At 42.7% G+C, this 21,097-nt stretch overlaps 1 protein-coding gene across 1 annotated transcript in view; it reads left to right on the forward strand.

The window, feature by feature from the left end:
• Positions 1 to 1,450: 1,450 nt before the first annotated feature.
• The window catches only part of aqr (aquarius intron-binding spliceosomal factor), a 46,007-nt gene continuing 26,360 nt past the window's right edge, over positions 1,451 to 21,097 (forward strand). Inside the window, exons 1-20 of the mRNA XM_086155077.1 lie at positions 1,451 to 1,530; positions 1,950 to 2,041; positions 2,240 to 2,296; positions 2,690 to 2,730; positions 2,826 to 2,861; positions 2,970 to 3,090; positions 3,212 to 3,352; positions 4,482 to 4,550; positions 4,759 to 4,859; positions 4,992 to 5,068; positions 6,259 to 6,323; positions 8,884 to 9,000; positions 9,103 to 9,216; positions 11,326 to 11,429; positions 13,857 to 13,959; positions 15,664 to 15,784; positions 16,134 to 16,275; positions 16,618 to 16,796; positions 17,871 to 18,038; positions 20,097 to 20,266. Of these exons, the coding sequence (XP_086011203.1) occupies positions 1,967 to 2,041; positions 2,240 to 2,296; positions 2,690 to 2,730; positions 2,826 to 2,861; positions 2,970 to 3,090; positions 3,212 to 3,352; positions 4,482 to 4,550; positions 4,759 to 4,859; positions 4,992 to 5,068; positions 6,259 to 6,323; positions 8,884 to 9,000; positions 9,103 to 9,216; positions 11,326 to 11,429; positions 13,857 to 13,959; positions 15,664 to 15,784; positions 16,134 to 16,275; positions 16,618 to 16,796; positions 17,871 to 18,038; positions 20,097 to 20,266 (2,001 nt within the window). The 5' untranslated portion in view covers positions 1,451 to 1,530; positions 1,950 to 1,966. The remainder of the gene's footprint in view (positions 1,531 to 1,949; positions 2,042 to 2,239; positions 2,297 to 2,689; positions 2,731 to 2,825; positions 2,862 to 2,969; positions 3,091 to 3,211; positions 3,353 to 4,481; positions 4,551 to 4,758; positions 4,860 to 4,991; positions 5,069 to 6,258; positions 6,324 to 8,883; positions 9,001 to 9,102; positions 9,217 to 11,325; positions 11,430 to 13,856; positions 13,960 to 15,663; positions 15,785 to 16,133; positions 16,276 to 16,617; positions 16,797 to 17,870; positions 18,039 to 20,096; positions 20,267 to 21,097) is intronic.

Below are 21,097 nucleotides of genomic sequence, written 5' to 3' on the forward strand. Positions count from 1 at the left end.
GATGGTAGTTTTGATGACCGATCCATATTCTTAGGTAACAGCTCTATGCATTTGTACTGTAGAAAAGCATTTTGGTCACAAAATGGAAATGTTTTAATCGACAATTCTAAAATACACACCCTTAGTGTCAAATTCCTCCCAGAAGTGAAGATAAGGGGACACAAGTACCTGTGATAAAATAGATAAAGTCTGGCAGTAGGTGCATATTATTTATTCTATATTTATATTTCGGACCACCCCAGTGGGCTTATAACATTGGATACTAACTCATTTTGACAAATTGCTTATGGTTGAACATTTTATTCACAGCTCGGGAGACAGACTGGAGTCCAGTAATTGACTGGAAAATAGTATTTATTTTTCCATTTTTGGATAAGCGAATTAAACTATGTGTTAAAGTATGAGTGAGAATCTTATTGGCAACATTTTGCCGATACACATCCGAGAGAAATGGAGTGATTCTATCACTGTGCATCAGAAATATATAATGAAAGTCTATCTGTGTCGACAGATTTGTCATTTTTCAGCTTGTTCGTCGAGTTTGAACTCTTCTTCACAGTGATTGCTGTCAAAATAACCGCAGCCCACTGAGTCAATTGGTTTATTGAAGATAAGGAACTTTTTCTGAGGAAAAAGATGTTGTCCTCAAAGAACTATTTCAAGTGAAGGGCACTCTAAAAATTGTAATGACTTTATAAGAATATTTTGCGTTAATCCATATTAATCCATATTAAAATCAACCGTGATCTACTTTATAATCTTCTTTTTTTTTTCTAAAAACAAAACTTAAATAAATCATTCTCTTTCCCTTTCTACAGTACTTTTGACCTAGACCTGTTTGAAATGCTCAAAACCTCAGATGCAGACACCATAATGCTGTTCATGCGCATATTTCTGTTTGTGTATTTAACATGTTCTGGTTAGTGTAGTAGTAGTAAAGGGAATTGAAGAAAACTGAGGAAGGTCATTTGAGTTAAAGCCATTTAATTCCTGTCAGAATGAATCGTGCTATAGAGAATTAAACTTCAAATAGCTTGCATGAGAATGCGCAGGAGATGAAACCGATCTCGATGCTGAAAGCCTTATGCTCGATCAACAAAATATAAAAACCCACTCAAAAGTGTTTAATGCTGAGAAACTTTGAGTCATATCTTCCAAATGTGTCCAGACATCGTCTTTACATACAATTAGTTTCTTTTGTTTTATTATCGGGGCCTGCGTTGAATAATTGCTCTCGTTTTCTTTCTTTCTGCATATATTCCATTTACTTATTATTTCTTGCTAAATATGTATTTCAGATTAAACCTCGTGTAACTAATTCGTTTTTTATGATTACGATTTCAATTTGTATAGCTTTTAGTTTTTACTCTAAAATCGCGATTCATCGAAGGAACCATATATTTGCTTTTGTTTTAGGGGGAGGGATTTATGAGACGGACCGTTTCAGGAAGTCCCTCGTACGCAACGCGTTCTGTTGTGTACGCGCTCGTTTTTCAACGAATATTTATCATGTCGAACTGAATAAACAAGGTTGGCGATCCGATTTTATTTTATTGCTTATTTGTAAGAAGACAGCGAACATTACGGCTCCAAGTTGTGTTTGTATTCAATAAAATATGTTTAGCTAACATCGTTTACTAGCGTTTGATGATACTTTAAGCGTAACTCAGCGACGTCGACTTTGCGATGCTATCGTAGGGATACTGAAGTTATTTTTGTCTAACTTTAGTATTACATGTCATTAATGTATTCTGAATCTTATCAAACTAAACCCTTTATATTTGTCAATGGTGATCCAGCTAACGTGCGCGATGGACACGTTCGAATCGCTGTTTATATTTGAATGAATGAATGAAGTCTTCTGGTCCAGTTGAAGGCCGGATCTCTGCGTGTCAAACATCCGAATTTAATGTGTACTCGCTTTTTGTTTCTGACTGTCCTCTTTCCAGCTGCTTGAGGAGAAACCATGGAGCCAGAAACGCCCGCGAAAAAGGTTGCAGCGCCGTCTGTGTCCCAGATCAATGCAGAATTTGTTACGCAGGTAACGCATGTATTTGCCCGTCCGTTACACAGTGAAGTACCACATGATAATATGAATAACAAATAATAATATGGCAGATTGACTGATTTCCCCCCCCAAAGCTGGGAGTAGGTTTTATTCTTATTTGCCTTTATTCCATACAATTCAAGATGCTACGTTTCCTCCCCCTGATGTTTTTGTTATTCTTTGTTATTCCAGCTAGCTAATAAGTACTGGGCTCCTCATGTTAAGGATAAACTGCCCTTTGACCCCAAGGTAAGTGTCATACATGGTTGTAACTTATTTTACTTCACATGCTCTGTTTGGAGTGTAAAGTAAGCTTATGCAGGGTTTTCAGTGTCAATGTAGCGGGTTTAAATATAACCTGGCATTGTTAAACACAGATGGATATGAGTTCACCATCCCCTTATCCCCATCCCTGTTCGTGTTGTGTGTGGAATTGCATGTAGACAGTGGCAAACATCTGTCCTCCATATACTACGTTAAAATAACTGTAGTGTTTGTTGTGACAGCGAAACACATCCGGTTGTTTGTTGAATTGTTTGACACCAGTGGTGAGGGGGCAGCAATTTCAAATTCATTTTGGTTTGGAAAAGCTATCATGTAAAAATGTCCTGATGATCCTCGTGTTTTTTCCCGGCTGTTTAGGTGATCGAAGATGTTTATGAAAAAGAGATTCTCAAGTCAAAGTAAGTTCTTTTTAGAACTTTTTTTTTTTTTGATTTTTTCATAGTAATGATCTGATCTTATTGATTTTTTTTTTTTTTTTTCAATTTTACTTCAGGTTTGCAATCAGAAAAATCATGTTGCTTGAATTCAGGTGAGGTAGTTGTCACTTGTCCCATGACAAGCAAAACAGCATGAATAGAGCTGACAACAAATACCGCAGAGGTTTTCAAAATTATTATTGATCATTGTCACCTTTCAGCCAATACCTTGAGAACTACCTGTGGGTGAATTTCACTCCTGAGCTGTCCAGCAACAGCTACCTTATGTCGATTTGCTGCATTGTGAATGAGAAGTTTCGTGAGAATGTCCCAGCTTGGGAGGTAAGAAATATAAGACTCATTGAACCCTTTGATGGGATATTAACTAGTGTGTGTGTGCATGCGTGTATGTACACACCTGATATATAAACTTTGTTTACAGTTATGTCACTTTTACCTCTAGGTGTTCAAAAAGGAGCCCGGCCATTTCCCATTCTTCTTTAAATGTGTGAGAGAGGCTGTGTTGGCAGGTGAGGAGGAAGGCTTTTCTCTGAAGGAGCAAACTGTGCTGCTCGTCTTTCTGGACCACTGCTTCAACAGTCTGGTGCGTGCACTCAGCTGCCTTTCCCGCTCTCACGTTATGTTATAATGCTGCTTCCTGACGGTCAATAAAGTGAATAACCAGTAGGGGGCGACTCCGTTGCTCCCATAAATGTACATTGTGAGAGATGGATCTGCTTCCTGACAATTGAAGAGCCTTAGTTAAAAAGCACCTACCGAGGTTATAGTTTCAATCACTCCCTGGACGTCCTTATCTTGTGAAGCAAAGTCCAATTGACCTTATAATTATTGCTATTATGAATATATATGAGGGTGAGATTTCTTGTTCTCCCGGAGTCTGCATGGGTTTTTCGGGGGTTTCAGCCACAGACCAAAAACATGCAGGAGGTTCATTCTAAACTGCCCAGATGTGTGAGAGAGTGAATCGTTTTATGTTACTCTGTGATTGACTGGCGTAGTCATGGGTGACCCCCACCCCCTCGCACAATAACAGTTGGGATAGACTCTAGCACCCCTGTCACCCCCAGTTCCGAATACACGGTAAAGATAATGAATAACTGAATTAAGTATATATTATTTTTTTGAAACAGAGAGATAAGATATGAAAGTAGTATTTAAAGCATGGCTGGCTACTTTGCAATAAACACATTACCCAAACTGGATAGCAGGTTGTGTGAACTGTCAAACATGAGGATTGTCATTTGAAGCCCGCTTGACAGAATCCATTTTCCCCAGTAATATGCAATACCTCTGTTTTATCCGTGACTGATTGGGTGGAAAACAAAAACAAGACTGAATAGTTATCTTGTTTTGTGTGACTTCTTCCTTGTCAGTGGTAGCAGGGCCACAATACCAGGTTTGCAAAATGTCCTGAAATGTGAAAATGAAGGTCAGCCAGCCCCCGTGTCCACAGGGGGGCAGTAACAGACCAGACACCTCAGATTCACTCACACACAGCCGTATCAGAGGACAGCTAAGGACTGCAGATGTCTCACTTGTAAATCGTGTGTAATAGCCTGCTGCACCTTTGATGGCATCCTATAACGGCCTCTAAATATCTCAGTCGCAGGTTTTTGATTATGCAGTGGAGTCTAATAAAAAGAAGCTACAACACAGTGGAGTCTAATAAAAAAAATTACCTAACACAGTACATTCCTCTCTCTCTGCTACAGGAGGTTGATTTGATCAGAGAGCAGGTGCAGGAGGTCATCTGTTTACCAATGTGGATGTGCCTCTTACCAGTAAGCTGTCAGCATATTTTATACTTTATTTTTATTTTCACGTTAATTACGCAGACACACATGGAACCGCTGTGTGTTTTGTTTTTGTCTGTGTTTATAGCAGAGATGGTGTTTAAAAAAAAATTACCTCACTTTCACCCTCATGCTCTCACCTCTTATCCTCAGAGAAAAAAAACATACTATTGTTTTGTCTCTGTCAAATTTGCAGTCCAGACTCCAGAGGGAGCTGAGGAAAGAAAAGGGACTGCAAAAGTTCTGGAATCTCATCAAGAGAAAGTTTGATAAGATGGAACCTGATGCAGCTGAAGAGTAATATTCATATAAATATATGTATATGTTTGTTTTTAATGCTTGTGCGTTCATATCCATAAAGAGGAGAAAATGATATTCTGCAGTGTTAAGTTGCGGCTGATGCTGATCCTGCCTGTTTGTCTGTCTCAGGGCGAGGAAGAAGAGAACCTTTCTCTCTGCCCTCATCAAAAAATTTCTTGGTGTGCTCGATTCAATTCCACCGTCAGGTAAGCAAAAAAAAAAACAAAAAAAAAACACATTAATAAAATCTTTAGCACGCATTAAGATACAGTCACTTAATGTATTCAATTTAATTTAATTTCATTCCCATTTTAGCACCCGGGCGGAGCAATGTCCGTTGCTTGCTCCCCCGGAGTTGAGTTAACTGTTTCTGCTCTGCAGCGATGCAATTAAACCGCATCTGTTCTTGCTGGAATGACGAATGGTTCGACCAGCGGATCTGAGGCGAAGACCCTGTCTTTCCTGACCTTGTACATATTTTTGGTGATGTAGAACTCACCTGGAAATCCAAACAGCGCACTTGCTTTGCAGCCATAAACCTCAATTGGGAACCGCCTCAGTCGTTAAAAAAAAATTGAGCAGCTTGATTACAGTCAAGGAACAATCGTGGTAGCGATGACGTTTAGCAGATTTTCAATTCAAGCCGAGATCAGGCTCCCCTGTTCATCACAGCGCCGAACAAGGGGAATATCTTGATTGTGAACGTTTGTCCACCCGAGGTCGTTTTCACAACACATTTGGGTCCCGTACCCCACTTATTTATTTATTAACATGTGGCCACAGGGGAATGGCCCTACTGTAATACAAGCCATGCTTTCCAAGCATTTGTGTCAGAGTGCACATCCCTCTTTGACCGGGGCCGTGTTGCCAATATAGCAACTAACACAGCTCTTTTCTATCGTTGCCTCAGTTGGATCCTCAGGATCGTGCAGCTGCTGAAGGAGCATGTGCCACAGCTGCCACGGCGCCACTGGTGCCGAGCACCGTGGCGTAATGCGGGCCGACACAGTGGCCCCCCCCCACCTGAATGCTAAAAACAGAACAAACGGGATTCTGTTTAGGTAGAATTCGAAACCCGACAGACTGGATTACGATCCCGAGCCCAGCAGGATCCACATCACTCCAACGGCCGCCGCATCGCTCGGCTTTAAACGGTCACGCGTGCTTAATGAGGGCCAAGGCTGCCACAAGCGGGATCTCCTCGTGAGATTCGCACTCAGCACGCCACCTCGATATTGTCTACACGCGTTTGCCATCCCATGTTCCAATCAACCCGGGCCGGCAATGTCCATACTCTGATGCGTTTGCGTCGCCCCCTTTAGATTCGAACTTTGAAATACACACATACACTACCAGATCAAAGTTGATGTGTGTTCCCCTCCTCTCCCCTCCGTAGGGCCGTTCAACACGGACAAGTTACATTACTGCGAGAGATTCATTGAGCTCATGATTGATTTGGAGGTAAGATGCAACCGTCCCGTCCACACACGTACACTCGATGATGGCTGTCGTTGGTATATTATAATATTCTGATGGGGGAGGTCGTGCAAGCATCCATTTTGGCACCAAGGTTTTTATTTTTCCGCCCCACATGTTTCCGGCTGACTCAGGTCAAGAACAGACAGCGGGTAAATGGCCGGCTTCAGCGGATCTCTGCCTCTCCAGTCGTTAAACTATGCAGGATTTGAAACAATAGACTTCGGAGTGTGAGGGGTTTATTTTCAGAGCAGATGGTAGAAGGTGTAAAGGGTCTTGTTTGACAGCGTGTGTATAATGTGTTCATATACATTGGATCATTTCTTTTTGGGAGGAAAACAATTTTTTTTTTAGTTTATGCTATTAACATTTAAGAGACGGTATATCCTGCCGGGGGGACAAAATTTACACCATATATACTGTATGTAAAAAATGTGGGTTAATGATTCCTCATCAATTTTCCCCTTTTCATGATGATTACAGACTGTTGTACAGGGCCCAACTGTACTGTTTTTACTCTTGATATTGGAAAAGCTCGAATCAATAAACCAATTTTCTTTGTTTTAAAACAAGGCAGCTACAGCCGCTCCTTTGGAGTGCAGGTTTTGCTCCGTACCCATGGGAGCATGCAGCACCATTAGTTCAAAAAAAGAAGCATGGCCTATCATTGAATGTTTTTAAGTTCCGTCTCTATCAGTTCAAATTTGAAATCCCCCCCCCTACCCCGGCGCTTTGCGGATTATGTAGCCAATGGTTATAACAGGGCGAGCCGCCTCAGAGAGGGGGATGAAAAGATCTGTAGATCGATGGTTGGTTATCTCACAATAATTACATGGTGTGTTACTCACCGATTCATCACAAGACCCGTCAGTCCACATATATCATGAGTCCATCTATCCAGCTGGTACATCCACTTAACAATATGAAAAAGCATTTTCCGTAATCTTGCTAAATTCAGTTGTGTTTATGCTTTGTTCAACTTGGTTTTCACTTTTTTTTTTAAATGTATAATTTGCTATTGTTTTTTTTTTTTGCTGATGAAAGATTTTATTCCCTGGTCGAGTCGTCAGGTCCCCCTCCGCAGAAACAAAATAAGAATAAATAAATAGAAAAAAATATTAGAAAACAATAGTGTGGTCTAGTGAGTGGCAGATAAAAATGAATCAGTGTGCCAATGGATGAAATGTTGCACAATACTTGAAATATTCTTTAATTAAGTAATTCATATAGAAAAGGTTTCTTGTCACTACAGCATGGAAAGTCCCTTTATTGGCTGCCAAATCAGCAGCCACTTATATTTTTCCGTACCACTGCACACCATCAGTCAGCGTTGACAGTGTCTTTTTTTTTTTCCCGTCGCCTCCACTGTCAATCTCAAGGAGTCCATTTTGTTCGCCGGAAAGTTGCCAGAGATGAATTAGCTGTTCGGTATTTAAGAAAAATAAATATTGACATGGTCGTGTTTCTAGCAAAGCCGGCCAATGGAAGTAAAGTCATAGTGTCTCCAGCCATCAGCTCTCGCGTCCACGCTCTTACTAGCGAGGGAGCTGGCTAGCGGGCTGCTGCTGACAGGCTGGCCTCGCCGTTCCTGGCACCGGTGACTGGCCTCCAGAGACATCTCTTGTCCTTCAGCGCTATCCTTTTACAAAGCCTCAGTCGCTTGAAATCCATACCCCCCACTCCCGATGACGACTTGAAAATGAAAGCAGCGGGGGGGTGGATCCCCGTTTCCATGCCTGGTGTGTGCAGTCTGTCAGGGCTGTGCTGAGATCAAAGATGGCCGACAGATAAGCGCGTCTATCCTCCTGTTCAGGCATCACTCGCCACACTTTTCAATGACGACCAATTTTCAATGGAGTATTTTGTTTTGTTCGCCGTTTTGCATTTCCGTATTGCATTTCATAACCTATTTCACAATGTGTGTCTGTGTGCGCGTATTTATTTTTTTCCTTTTTCTTTTTTTTCCTGGGCAATTCCTCACAACAGCCTCTATTTTGTGATAGATTGAGCTCCTTTGTGTGTCTTCACTGCTCGCCCTTTTTTTCACTCAGGCTGTCAGTTTTCTCAACGTGTTCGGCTGATATATTCCTACACAGCCCTTTGCCGTTCATTCCTTCACGTCATGCTCTTGATGCATGACAAGCAAATAAATCATGGCTAGAAGTAGATAAGCCCAGTTGCCCCAGTTCTTTTCACTTCTCGCCGCCAATGTTATTGTCTCATGTGTTCTCTGAACAACTTGAAGAACGTAAAGGCCGTAAATCAACACGATGCATGAATAGTCACTGTTGAATTGCTGGGAACTGGGTCGGTCCTTTGACCAGTCTGACTCCTCATGTCTTACCATTTGTGTAGATAATTAATATGAATATTGATAATTAATATCAAAATATCAATTGATATTGCTCTATTGATATAATTCAGAAAATATATTTTCTGTCAGATTTTATATTATATTCCATTCATATGCAATTTGACCTGAATGCATACAAGCTACCGTTGTAAGGACGAAGCCTAATGCTCTTAACATGTCATGTGCGTCAAGGCCCTGCTGCCCACCAGACGTTGGTTTAACACCGTGCTGGATGATTCTCATGTGGTGGTCAGCTGCCACCTCTCCAGCCTCACCCAAAGAGAGAAGGAGGGACACCTCTTCTGCCAGGTAACACTGACACACACATGGGGGAAACGCATGGTAAGAATTCAAAGAAGCTGTCGTTTTGCAAATGTGATGTCACCCGAATCACTTGTTTTCCTCCCATAGTTGCTCGATATGCTGAAGTTCTACACAGGTTTTGAAATTAATGACCAGACTGGTGACGCCCTCACAGAGAAGGAGATGACCACCCTGCATTATGACCGAATCACATCGCTGCAGGTGACTGATCGGAGGCCGGCCGTCCTGCTTGTGTTGTTAATGTTATTGTTTGAGATCGGTTGTCCTCGCTGACGTCTTTGGACTGGGATTCCATTGTTCTCATGATTAATGTTAAGGTTCCTGACCTTTATGTGATTCATATTTTGCTTTAGAATTTTATTTCCCCTGTATCGGGCCCTGTTCTTGCAAATCGCACACTATGCCGTAATACATTATGTAGTACTTTTACATGCTTTTTCTTTGGCAGCAGCCACAGCTGGTGACACTTTGCTTTTAGGATTACCCTTCTTGTAAATGTGCCAACTTAGGAATGCATCAAGTGAGTTTCTTTAAATTTGACATGGGAATGAAATAGTAAGAAAACAGTGGTTAGAATAGATGAAGAGAGAATGAGTTTTTGAGAAAATCCTCCGAGCCTCATCATTTGGCAACGAGGAGGCGTGGGACTGTCATTGCTAAAGCACAGGGGCTGTTTATATGAAAGCATTTGCAGAGAAATGACAAATATGGGATTGCAGCAGATGATTGAAGCCCTTGGGATGCTTTCCAGTGGTCCTCCTCGCTGCAACATTGTCATTCCCCTCCTTCATGAACATAAATGACTTTGAATTTTGAATTTCATTTACCACTGAGAGAATTTGATGGATGTACCGGTAGTTCAAAATTGTCTGCACTTTAGGTTCAAAGCCTTAGTTTCAAAAAATCATTTTGATCCAACAGACCTCGGCTTTTCTTTACATTTATTGTTTTTTTCAGGTTGCACAATAAAGATATTTACAGATGTATCTTTTAAATTGAACAGTTGCTATTTTTAATTTTTTTGTAATAGTCATAATTAACAGTCCACCCAAATGAACCATTTGGTGTACTTTTTGAGCTATTTCATCTATTTAGGAGCAGTCCTCTACCGCTGGCATACATCACGAAGAGCAGGGTAACACTCAATATTCTGCACAATAATGCATGGAAATAGCTGTCTGATTGGTTGGGAAAGGCACACAGCAGCTAAGTGAGATTTCTTATTATACACAGAATAACAAAGTAGTCCGTTGCCATATCGCGGGTCACCTCCCGTGTTCTCACTGAATCGTGGATAACTCTTACATAGTCTATGTTGCAGATTTTACCACATGTTGTTGCGTTATAGATGTATTATTATATATTGATCATTTCAATTATTTGTACAGTTAATAAGTATTTTGTATGGTGGCGCCCAACCAAAGTGTGGTGTTCTGTATGCTGGGCTCTGATTCGCTCAGCAACTGTAGCGTCATTCTCTGCATCTACTGCACGTAGCATGCATTCAGTACCCTGCCTTGTCCACTTCATATTGACATGTAATCGCTACTCTTAGTGTTACTCTGAGGTGTTGTTTTTTGTGTTAATTATATAGGAAGTGTTTATAAAAGTATGGGGAAAGTTCACAAAAGTGTAGGGTGGGTCATAAAGCTTTAAAATCTTCTTCTTCCCCTTTCGGCTTTTCCCTTTAGGGCTCGCCACAGCGAATCAACCTTCATCTCCATCTTACCCTATTCTCTGTATCCTCCTCTCTCACACCAACTACCTTCATATTCCATCTCACCACGTCCTTGAATATTCACTTTGGTCTCTAGACCTGCCTGGCAGCACCAATTTTAGCATCCGATATATTCACTATCTCTCGTCTGTACATGACCGAACCATCTCACTCTGGCTTCTCTGACCTTCTCTCCCAAACATCTAACATGAGCCGTCCCTCTGACGGACTCATTCCTGATCCTATCCACCCTGGTCACTCCCAAAGAGAACCTTAGCATTTTCATCTCTAGGACTTCTAGCTCTGCCTCCTGTCTTTTCGTCATCGTTACCGTTTCTTGCCCCTACAACATTGCTGGTCTCACCACTGCCTTATGCACCTTTCTTTTCGGGATCATTACGTTTTAAAATGTTTGTAAATAATTAAATAAAAACTATAGTTGCTACTTTGCGGGTTTTTCGTTTATGGCGACTGGTTCTGGGAAGTAACCCCCCGCGATAAACCAGGGACCGCTGTAATACGACAATTAATTTTACATTTTAGCGCGGATGTGTCAGCCTAATGAGTTTGCTTTGTTTTCTCTTTGTTCGCAGAGAGCCGCCTTCGCTCATTTCCCAGAGCTGCAGGACTTCGCCCTGTCCAACGTAGCGGCGGTGGACACTCGAGAATCACTGACGAAACTTTTCGGACATCTCAGGTAAATCGCGGCGTTCTGGATGAGGCTCGAGATAAGTGCCCGCGCGTTCATAGCAGACGGTTGGGCTTTGTCGCGTGTTTGGACGGAGTGAAATACAGAGACCTTTTCATTTTAATCGCTGTAGCAACACCGTCTTTCTTTAGCTCATAAGACCTCGGATGAACCGCAGCACACATGCTCCCGTCTGCCTGTATTGGGCCTGTATTTCATTACGGCATCACCAACATTAATGCTTGAATGCTGCTGCTAAATGGCAGTTTGTGAACCCTCGAACAGGCAGCTGGTACCAGCCAGAGAGTGCGGCACGGCTCATTAATTTAATCGATTTGCAGTGGCTTGAGAATAAACTCTTTGAACAGCTGTGTTTGTCAGATCATATTAGCCTGCCAAAGAGCCATAAGGCAGCCCTGCTTCAATAAGCTGAGCTTTGCACGGCTTTTTCTCATATTTGATATCGTATGGAAATTTTTTAAATATCGCCTGATTGCTTGGTTGTTTATACTGCCGTGTTCATTAATTGTCCATGCTTCATGGGTACAACACAGAAGTCATGTTTTGTTTTTCTTTAATTTCTGGTTTGTTTGTTTATCCCCTGCACCCATATTCATCACCACCTGTGATGGATAATAAAGAGGTCCTAATACTCGAGATTCTTTCAGGAAGGCTGAGAGTCAAAAATTGAGATGAACCAGGTTGAGACTCGCTGCAGTCAAAGCGTTTCTTGTATTTCTTGAAGCTCTGCTGCCCCCCCAAACCCCTAGAGTCTGGGTTTTGGATATAAAGCAGGAAGTGCATTGTTCCCTGTTCCATAGCTGTCACCCAAAGCAGCTCTGAGGAAAACTCCAAAATATGCTGATCAGATTTAACGAGGCAATTTTCATCCAAACAACTCATGCTAATGCCACTTTATTCCAGCTGCACACCCCACTGGCTAAGCTTCCAGTCACCCGCCGCTCTGAAATTTATCTGCTAAGTCCCTTTAACACACAAGCAAAGTATTACGGCGTAGCTCGGTTACACATACGCGCACACTCATCCACGCACAAACACACTGTCAGAGTCATTTCAGGCCAAAAAAAAAAAAAAAAAAGAATAGAATACATGATCAAAGCATCTGAGTCACTTTGTGAAATGCAAGCAAAAACGGAGTCAGTGCTGGTAGAAATTAGAAAAAAAAAGGATTAGTGTAAATAGTTTTTTTTTTGTATGGTTAGTTCTTCCACTTTATCCTTTACTTTTTCAAGGATTTTAGATTTTGTGATCCCACCTCTGGTCACACTTTGATTTCCTTTTTTTACTTTGTTTGGAAGAGAAATGTGTATGTGCGTGTGTGTGTGGAGTGGGGGGGTCACGTGCGACACAGTTAGCTCACGGCTGCCGTACAATCATTTTCATTAGAATAACAAAATTCTCCATTTGCTACGTGACATTGGAAGACATCTGAATAAAATATAATAGGGGACGAGCTCATCGGGCCAGCGATTTCTCGCTTGCAAAACAAATTTGTCTTTTGAAGGTCAGGAGCCTGTGTGAGACAAAAGAGATGGAATTACAGAAACAAAGTTGTGTAAAGTTGCTGGCAACTGACACGACCAAATTCGTAGGGGTCAAGACAATCCCCGGGACGGCAGAGAAAACCCTGCCGAGTCCCAGTTCCGCCACTGGCCCGGTTGCCAGTCACGACCTGGTCCGGTCATCCGCATTAGTCAAGAGTGAGTTGTTATGAAGCTGTCATGCTTGTTGCTAAGGGAAGAGACGGCCACATGACTGGTGCCGGGTCATCCACTGGCCACCAAAGTGCAGTCCTGGCAAAAAATCACCACCCCCATTTGGCCAAAGGTGGCATCACAAGTAGCAGAACGCACGTACAGCCACGAGTTGTCGGTACCACGTGTGGCTGTCGGGGCCTGTCACAGTGCGTCCCCGGACCCGGCCCGCGTCACGGTCTGTCCGCCCGATTAAAAAGAAAACACGTTTGTGTGCAGACAGCCATGCTGCGCTTTTCCCAGACAGAGATGCGCTTTGATTGTCTTTTTTTTTTTTTTTTCCTGCCGCGTCTACGTGCCCTATAATTCACCCGTGCTGACAGGGCTTGAGCACGGCATTGAAAGCAAGCGGAAGAGTGCCGTTGCGCTGCATTGTTCTCAAGTACAGATATTAGATGAGCACCACGTGTCTTCACGCACAGCAGTATTGGCCTTCGGAAAAATCCTCAAAGGAGGTTACGGCCTGGCATCAGACCAGAGTGATGCAACATTTCTGTTTGTAATCATATCTAGAATGTTTACTTCTCATTTTACAATCGGCTAATTTTCTCTAGAAGGAAATAATTTGCTTGCGTTATTTGTCCGTCATATTTAATCGTTCCCTTTTTCCACTGATTTTATGAACCGCTCCTTTCTTCTCATCCTCTCTCTCTCTCTGTAGTCCCAATAGACTCCACCAGGTGGCCTCTTACCTGTGTTTGTTACCGGAGCTGGCCGAAGATCAAGAAACCACACATGAGAAGAAGGTTCTCCTTGAGCTCCTGGTAGGTCCGGTGTTATATTCCTAATATCTCCAATAACACCCCTTTTTGAAAGGTGTCTTTCGTTTCGCTTTGGTCTCCCACTACAAAATAGTTTACACAAAAAGTGTTGTCCTGTATTCTTTTCTTTAATGGACCAAATACTCACTTGAACTTTTCCCAGAGAGGACTCAGTTAATGATGCTGGGTTGCCAAGCAGCCCTACGCTCAGTGGTGGTGATAGGTGATTTTTTTTCTTTTTTCTGTTTTTTTTTTTTTTTGTTTGTTTTGTTTTGTTTTGGAACACTAGCTGGTCAGCTTACAGCAGTCATAATGCCTGTGGAGGTTCTCAGTCATCCTGGTCATGGTGAATTCTAACAAAATCTTCTTGTTGTGGCAACTGGACTTGAGTTTCTTCATTTGAAGATGTTACAAGCAGTCATAATCTATGACCTCAGTCATTTACGTAACCATTTCGCTAGGTACAGTGGAACCTTCGCTTACGAGTGCATCAACTTATAAGTTTTCCGAGATACTAGGCGTCATTTGGTCGATTTTACTTCTTGAGCGAGTGGGAGTGTGTGAGACCAAAATGGTTGCCGCTGTGGGCATTAAAAAACAGTCAGATATGCCGCCTGCCACTTGGTAGCCCAGAGAAAATCACGGAGAAACATGAGCGGTCGTGCATGTTGTGGACTCGTCCATGATGAGATGGAGAACTTGTTGCTGGTGAGGTGTTGTGACCAAGAGCATCATCTGCGAGAACGCGGGTGACATTTAGGGGGATTTGGTGCAGCAGACGGTGAGAGCGTCAATGGACGTGGCATAAAGAGTAATTTAAAACCGCTCGGGGACAGTTTGCTCATTTTAAAAAGCAGAGCGGCATTCACTGTGTGGTTAGATTAAGTTTAGCTATAAAGTGCAGCAGCAGAGTGTGCAGGTTACATTTAGCAACACATTGTAGCATTAAGTGTATAGTGAGTAAGTTAAGTGAAGCACCATATGAAAAACTCCCCCTTTACATTCTTTTTTGTATAAATCATGTACTATTATGTTTTCTACATTTTTATTTGTAAAGTTTTTTTCTCATTTTAAATGTGGAGCAAAACCAGGGGGTTGGAACTGATTAAGAGCCAATTAAACTCGTAAATCAACGCATTACTGTATATAGCATCCCTCCTATGGCCCTGGTACTCCTTGCTCCTCTCTGCCAACGGGAATCTGCTGGACTCACCCGTCACCCCCTCATCATCGCACATGTAGTGAAAACCTCTTCACCAGAGTGGTTGTTTTCAGGGCTCTCCCATGGTGATCCATAATTACCCACTCAGGCCTTCCACAGACGTCCTCTCTCAGAAGCGTCAAAGACGAGAGGTTCGCAATTACCTGATTAGATTGTCGCGGCAGCCGACAGTGAAAGGATCACACGCGTTGTCCCTTGGTCGCCCTCGACGACCAATCTCTGTCGTAGCGCCGGTTTTGATAGGAAAGGGTGCCACATTGAGGCAAACGGGCGCGCACATCTCCAAGAAGGCTATGAACAATATGCTTATAAATTGATAAGGTGCAAACATATCCATTTTCTCAAACGCATCGGTCTAAAGAGGCACGGCAGAAAATCGTCTGGATGTGAACGGTTTTATGTTTAATTTTTGGTTTCAGTAATTTCTTACTGACCCCGTCTGCGTGTGTCAATCTCTCTCACGTGCTCGCTGCACGCAAACACAGGTGTCCCGCCATGAGCGCAGAATATCTCAGATTGAGCAACTTAACCAGATGCCCCTTTATCCAACAGAGAAGATAATCTGGGATGAGAACATTGTGCCGACAGAGTATTACTCAGGAGAAGGTATGTGCCGGCGTAACCTGTAATGGGGAATTTAAGATTGTGTTTAAATGTTATTTTGACTTATTTCACATAATTTGCCAATAAAGCAATGAAAATGGACAGTCTTTACAACAGTGATAAGATGATTATAGTATCGTCCACACAATAGATACAATCTAAATGACATTTCAGGTGAATTATGTTGAGCCGCGTGTCGTGATTTGTGCTGCATTGTCAGGATCTTGCCAATATCTCACCACGATCGGTCACACACTCTTAACGTACTGCAAAAAGGATATCACCGGCAACTGCGGTATTTCTTTTTGGGGAAATGATGACCCCTCAGTCTTTGATTCTTCACTCTCCTCAGGTTGCCTGGCACTGCCAAAGCTGAATCTCCAGTTCCTGACCCTCCATGACTACCTGTTAAGAAACTTCAACCTGTTCCGCCTTGAGTCCACGTATGAGATCAGGCAGGACATAGAAGATGTGGTTTGGCGCATGAAACCATGGTGAGATATCCTCTTTTTAGTCACGATTTCTTTCGAAGCATTTGAAAATCTCAAATTTTATGACATGTACTCGCAGAGAAGTTGCCACAGCACAAGATCCTAATTTTCAGTTTCCCTGGTGATGCAAATATCTCACCAAAAGACTTTTGACATCCGGTACGTCACTCACAAAGCCCATCGCTCCCATTATGTCAAGGGATGCAGCAACCCGCTTGTTGTTCTTGTAGAAGTAAATAAGTAAGCAGTGGCGCTGTGCGCTGCCCTAATTCCATCTGATTTTCAAACTCTGCAACTGCCCTCAGCGCTCGTCTAACTTTGCATTGTGTCCTCCCCTTCGCACAGGCAGTCGGAGTATGGCGGCGTGGTGTTTGGGGGCTGGGCCAGGATGGCTCAGACTATCACTGCTTTCTCCATAGTCGAGGTAGCCAAGCCCAACATCGGCGAGAGCTGGCCGGCACGTGTTCGCGCTGACGTCACCGTAAACCTGAATGTGCAGGATCATATTAAGAACGAGTGGGAAGGTAAATGCCAACCTTTTCATACTTTCCTGTTCTCTGTAATGCTTTATCACTTAATCATCATGCCATTTTGACTGCGCTGTTATAATCAGATATGTATTTTCACCATAATAAGTTGAGTACATGAAACACAGCTTTATAAAATTCATCATATTTTGCCTCCATAGCACTCAAAAAAAAAAATCAATGTTGTCAACTGCATAACCCCACACTAATCATCATAGTGCTAGGGCTGTAAAAAAAAAAACAAAAAAAAAAACTGTTTGAGCATGTTTATTTTTGTATTTTTGAGGTAAATTGTGCTGGGTTTAGGTCTCCCATCTTACCGTGGGGTCTCAGGACTGCAGACAGAATTGTGGCTCGGCCAGTCTCGGGTGGACATTAGACAAAAGCTGCACTCTTGACACTGTGCTTCTTTGTGACCTCGATTATCTCTTACCTCCCCGCCCTGTTCCTCCGTGCCGGGCCTTGACACATAACCTTTTCCAGCCTCATGAATAAGTGAAGACCCCGAGGTAGTCTCTACCCCAGAGCTTTGTTTGAACTCTTTATTTTTATTTCTTGATTATTTTTGTCCTTACCAGTGGTGAGATTTAAGGAGGAACGGCGGTGATGATTTCCAAGATGAGAAAATATTGAGCCCAGTGATATGGAATGTTCACACATCAGTTGTGTGTTGTACAAATAGGCAAATAGGTAGTTTAAGCAATATGGGGGTGATTTCTATTAAAGAAAAGATGATGCCTTCACTTAACAACCATTCCTCAGCCGATACGTACTTCTTTTCAAGTTTGCCTCTTTTTTTTTTTTTTTTTTTTTTAACTTTTAATTCAGTGGCAGAATAAAGTATTACTGCCTCTCCCCCACCAGCCTATTCCCAGGGGTATAATTAGCCTTCATGTTTTAAAGATCAGGCACATGCTGACGGAGCACTTTATTTCCTATCCCCGGTCTCCAGCAGGCCTCAAATCCGTCTCGACACAAGTCCTCTGCTACCTTTTAGCTCTCTTCATCCTTTTTTTCTCCGTCTGACTTTCCTCCTCTGTCTCTGAATCCCACCCCCCCGTCCATTCGTAGGGCTTCGAAAGCACGATGTGTGCTTTCTGATCACGGTACGGCCCAACCTGCTGTACGGCACACGCTTCGACAGGCGTCAACCCTTTGTGGAGCAGACTGGCCTGGTGTATGTGAGGGGCTGCGAGGTGCAGGGAATGCTGGATGACAAGGGGCGTGTCATTGAGGAAGGTAGGATTATACTTGTTGCGCAGGGGAGGGGAAGAGGGGGGGGGGGGGCGAGATAATAATGTCACCTTCTTAAAATAATCGCCCTAGTCATTTTTCTCAAGTATTTCTGAAAAACACTAAAAACTGAGCCATGTGTTGAACAATGGGTTGATTTATGCAAAAAAAAAAAAAAAAATCATTTCTGTAAAAAAATGACTTGAGAAAGTATTTCAAGAGCGTGAAGATATTCCTCCCTTCATCAGGCAATTACTTAACAAATACCCGCAACAAACATCTAAGGCTTGCTTTGGCTCCAGCGGTGCAAACGCCTGACCTGTGAGCATTTCTGTTTTATTAACCCGATATCAGCATTGACATCTGACGCTGCATTGTTCATAGTCCAAACAGGGGTGCCTGTGTGAGGACCCAGAGCCACATATCATTCTTTTGCCACCTTTTTCTGCAACTGGACACCAACGCAAAGCTGGTCCCCCATAATATTAGCTTCTTTATATAACATTTGTGGTGTTTTGTGTGTCCATGTGATCAATTTCAAATATCAGGTAAATGTGAAGGCATGTTTTATAATAAGTAAAGTGTTTACATACAGGGATATGATTTCATCCATATACCAGTTATTGGTTTTGCCTGCAGCCAAATGCGGCCCCACTGAGTGGAGGGTTCACCTAAATTAGCCCGCACCCCTGCTATTTTTGTTTTTGTTTTGCATCCCCCCCGTCGGAACACGTATCCATGCACCGGAGCGCCATTTACCCTCTCCTCCCCTCGTCTGTTGTTATTAAATATGCAGAGGGCAGGGCTTTCCAAGTCGACATCCTGCCAGGGAACATGCCCGCCGGTGTCGGCTTAGTTAAACTTTCAGATCCCCACCGGGGATAAGTGGTAGTCAGCTAACTGGGTGGCGCGGTGATGTCACGTAAATCACGGGACACTTGGTGGGAGACACATGCAAAGAGGTACATTTCAGGTCGCAGGTTACTGATCTACATACAATACGAAATATAATAACGTTGCTTGTCGCATAATATCCTCTTCAATTCCAAAAAAATTGAGCCGTTTCCAGAAATCTTATCCTTAAATTAGATGAACAATACCTCCCTGTCTGACACTTTTGTTAATTTAATCCCACCCTTAAATGACTGACACTTCAATACAATGGCTCACTCTTGTTGTAATTGTATTCGCTCTTTGTGCAGCTGTTCATTCTGTTGTCCTGTAGTGTTGATGGTGTAGCTAATACCCCTAAAGTATCAACACACTCATTTTAGTAAGGGGGGATTTGATGAGCCCCACAGTTTTATACACACACACACACACACACACACACACACACACAGGGTAGCATACATTGACACAGGCTGACACACACACACACACACACACACATACAGGAGGTCAAGTGGATCTCTGTCTCACTGCGCCATGTAAGAATCTCTCCGGAAATCTGCTTGAGTCTCTGCCCGCAGTATTTCTTTGAGCGTAAGCCCCCCTGGCAGTCACTCATACATTCACGTGCAATTCTGTTTCCAGACACTGGCGTGGTGTCATGAGGTATTTTATCAAGGTTTTTATTTATTTTTTTATTTCTTTATTTTTGTAGGATTATTAGCCATTAGCTAAAATTACCCCATTCCAGAATGTGTTATTGATTTTCACGAATGAGGCTGATCTTACTTTGCTTTTTCTGTTTCGCTGATTGTTGTTGTTCTTCCCGCCGTCTCGCGCTTGTATTTCAGTGTTCTCGTTAACTGTCGTCGTTTGCTTTACGTCCTCTGTTTTCACCGGCATGGGTCTACGGCTCGTTCTTCCAGCTCTAGCTCTTTAAACTGCTTTATCAAAAAAGCTCAGTGATTTGTTTACATTCAGCTTGTATTTCAAGCCTTCAGCAGTGACTGTCCATCTGAAGCCCTCCACTGACATTTGTTCAGATGCTTCGTTCTTAAACTCTGTATTTAAATAAAAAATAAATCGACTGTTTCATGTTTAATATTAGTGATTGGGCCCAGAAAATGTGTCAAACTACGAGTACTCACCGGCCCCCTCCGTGTCACGTTCCAGGACCAGAGCCGAGGCCCAAGCTCCACGGAGACTCAAGGACCTTCCGAGTATGGCTCGACCCCAACCAGTACCAGCAGGACATGACGGGCAGCATCCAGACCGGCTCGGAGGACCCGTACGAGACGTTCAACATCATCATGAGACGCAAACCAAAGGAGAACAATTTCAAGGTTCGGGCCGTGAACGGAGTGATCTATTTATCGCACGTGCTAAAATCTTTCGGGTATTGAAAGGATAATGTCGGGGTCAGGGCGAGTCGGTGTTTCCCCGCCCACTCAAGGCTGCACACTTTACTGCGTAGACCAGTGTTTGCCAACCTGTTTTGAACCACGGTGCATATCTTACATTAGAAAAATCACAGGACGCACCACCAAATATACATGTCAACAACATTTTCAATGAAATAGAATGAAACTGGAGTCTCAATTTACTTACTCAATGTGGCTCTGTTTGGTTGAGCACAAAGCTGATATTGCAGGAACTGAGAAAATGCAATACAAATTTTCACAGTATTGTCTTGAGCTAACCTTTTTTACTTTGTTCTGACCGCTACTCATACTTAAGCCATCATGCGGGTCAGAATGTTCTTCAGGACAGACTGTCCCGATTGAGTACTTTTTCTTTTAAAACATTTATCCATGGCATCCCACTCAAAGTATCACTAATTACTCTGCTGTTTGAGCAGTGGGAGGTGTGACAGATCTTCCCAAATAGATAGATGTACAAAGACACATTATTTGTGTTGAACATATACTTTTTGGACCAATCAGGTGAAAGAGGCCATTTTTCCACAGCGCCATCAATGATCTCTCACGGCACAGTTATGTTTGCCATTGGTTGGGAAACACTGGCGTAGACCACGTTATCTGGTTTTTGTCATGAAGTTTTTTTTCCGACAGGCAGAACGCGTGGATTCCGCAACCACGTCGTCTGAAAGCTACCAATTGTATCGACATTGTTAAATCATCCACAATAATTGCAATTTCAGCTTTCCGCGTTCG

The sequence above is a fragment of the Fistularia commersonii genome, chromosome 1 (assembly GCF_037954325.1).
Source record: "Fistularia commersonii isolate RoL2024-O1a breed Wild chromosome 1, RoL_Fcom_v1.0, whole genome shotgun sequence".
Lineage (NCBI taxonomy): Eukaryota > Metazoa > Chordata > Actinopteri > Syngnathiformes > Fistulariidae > Fistularia > Fistularia commersonii.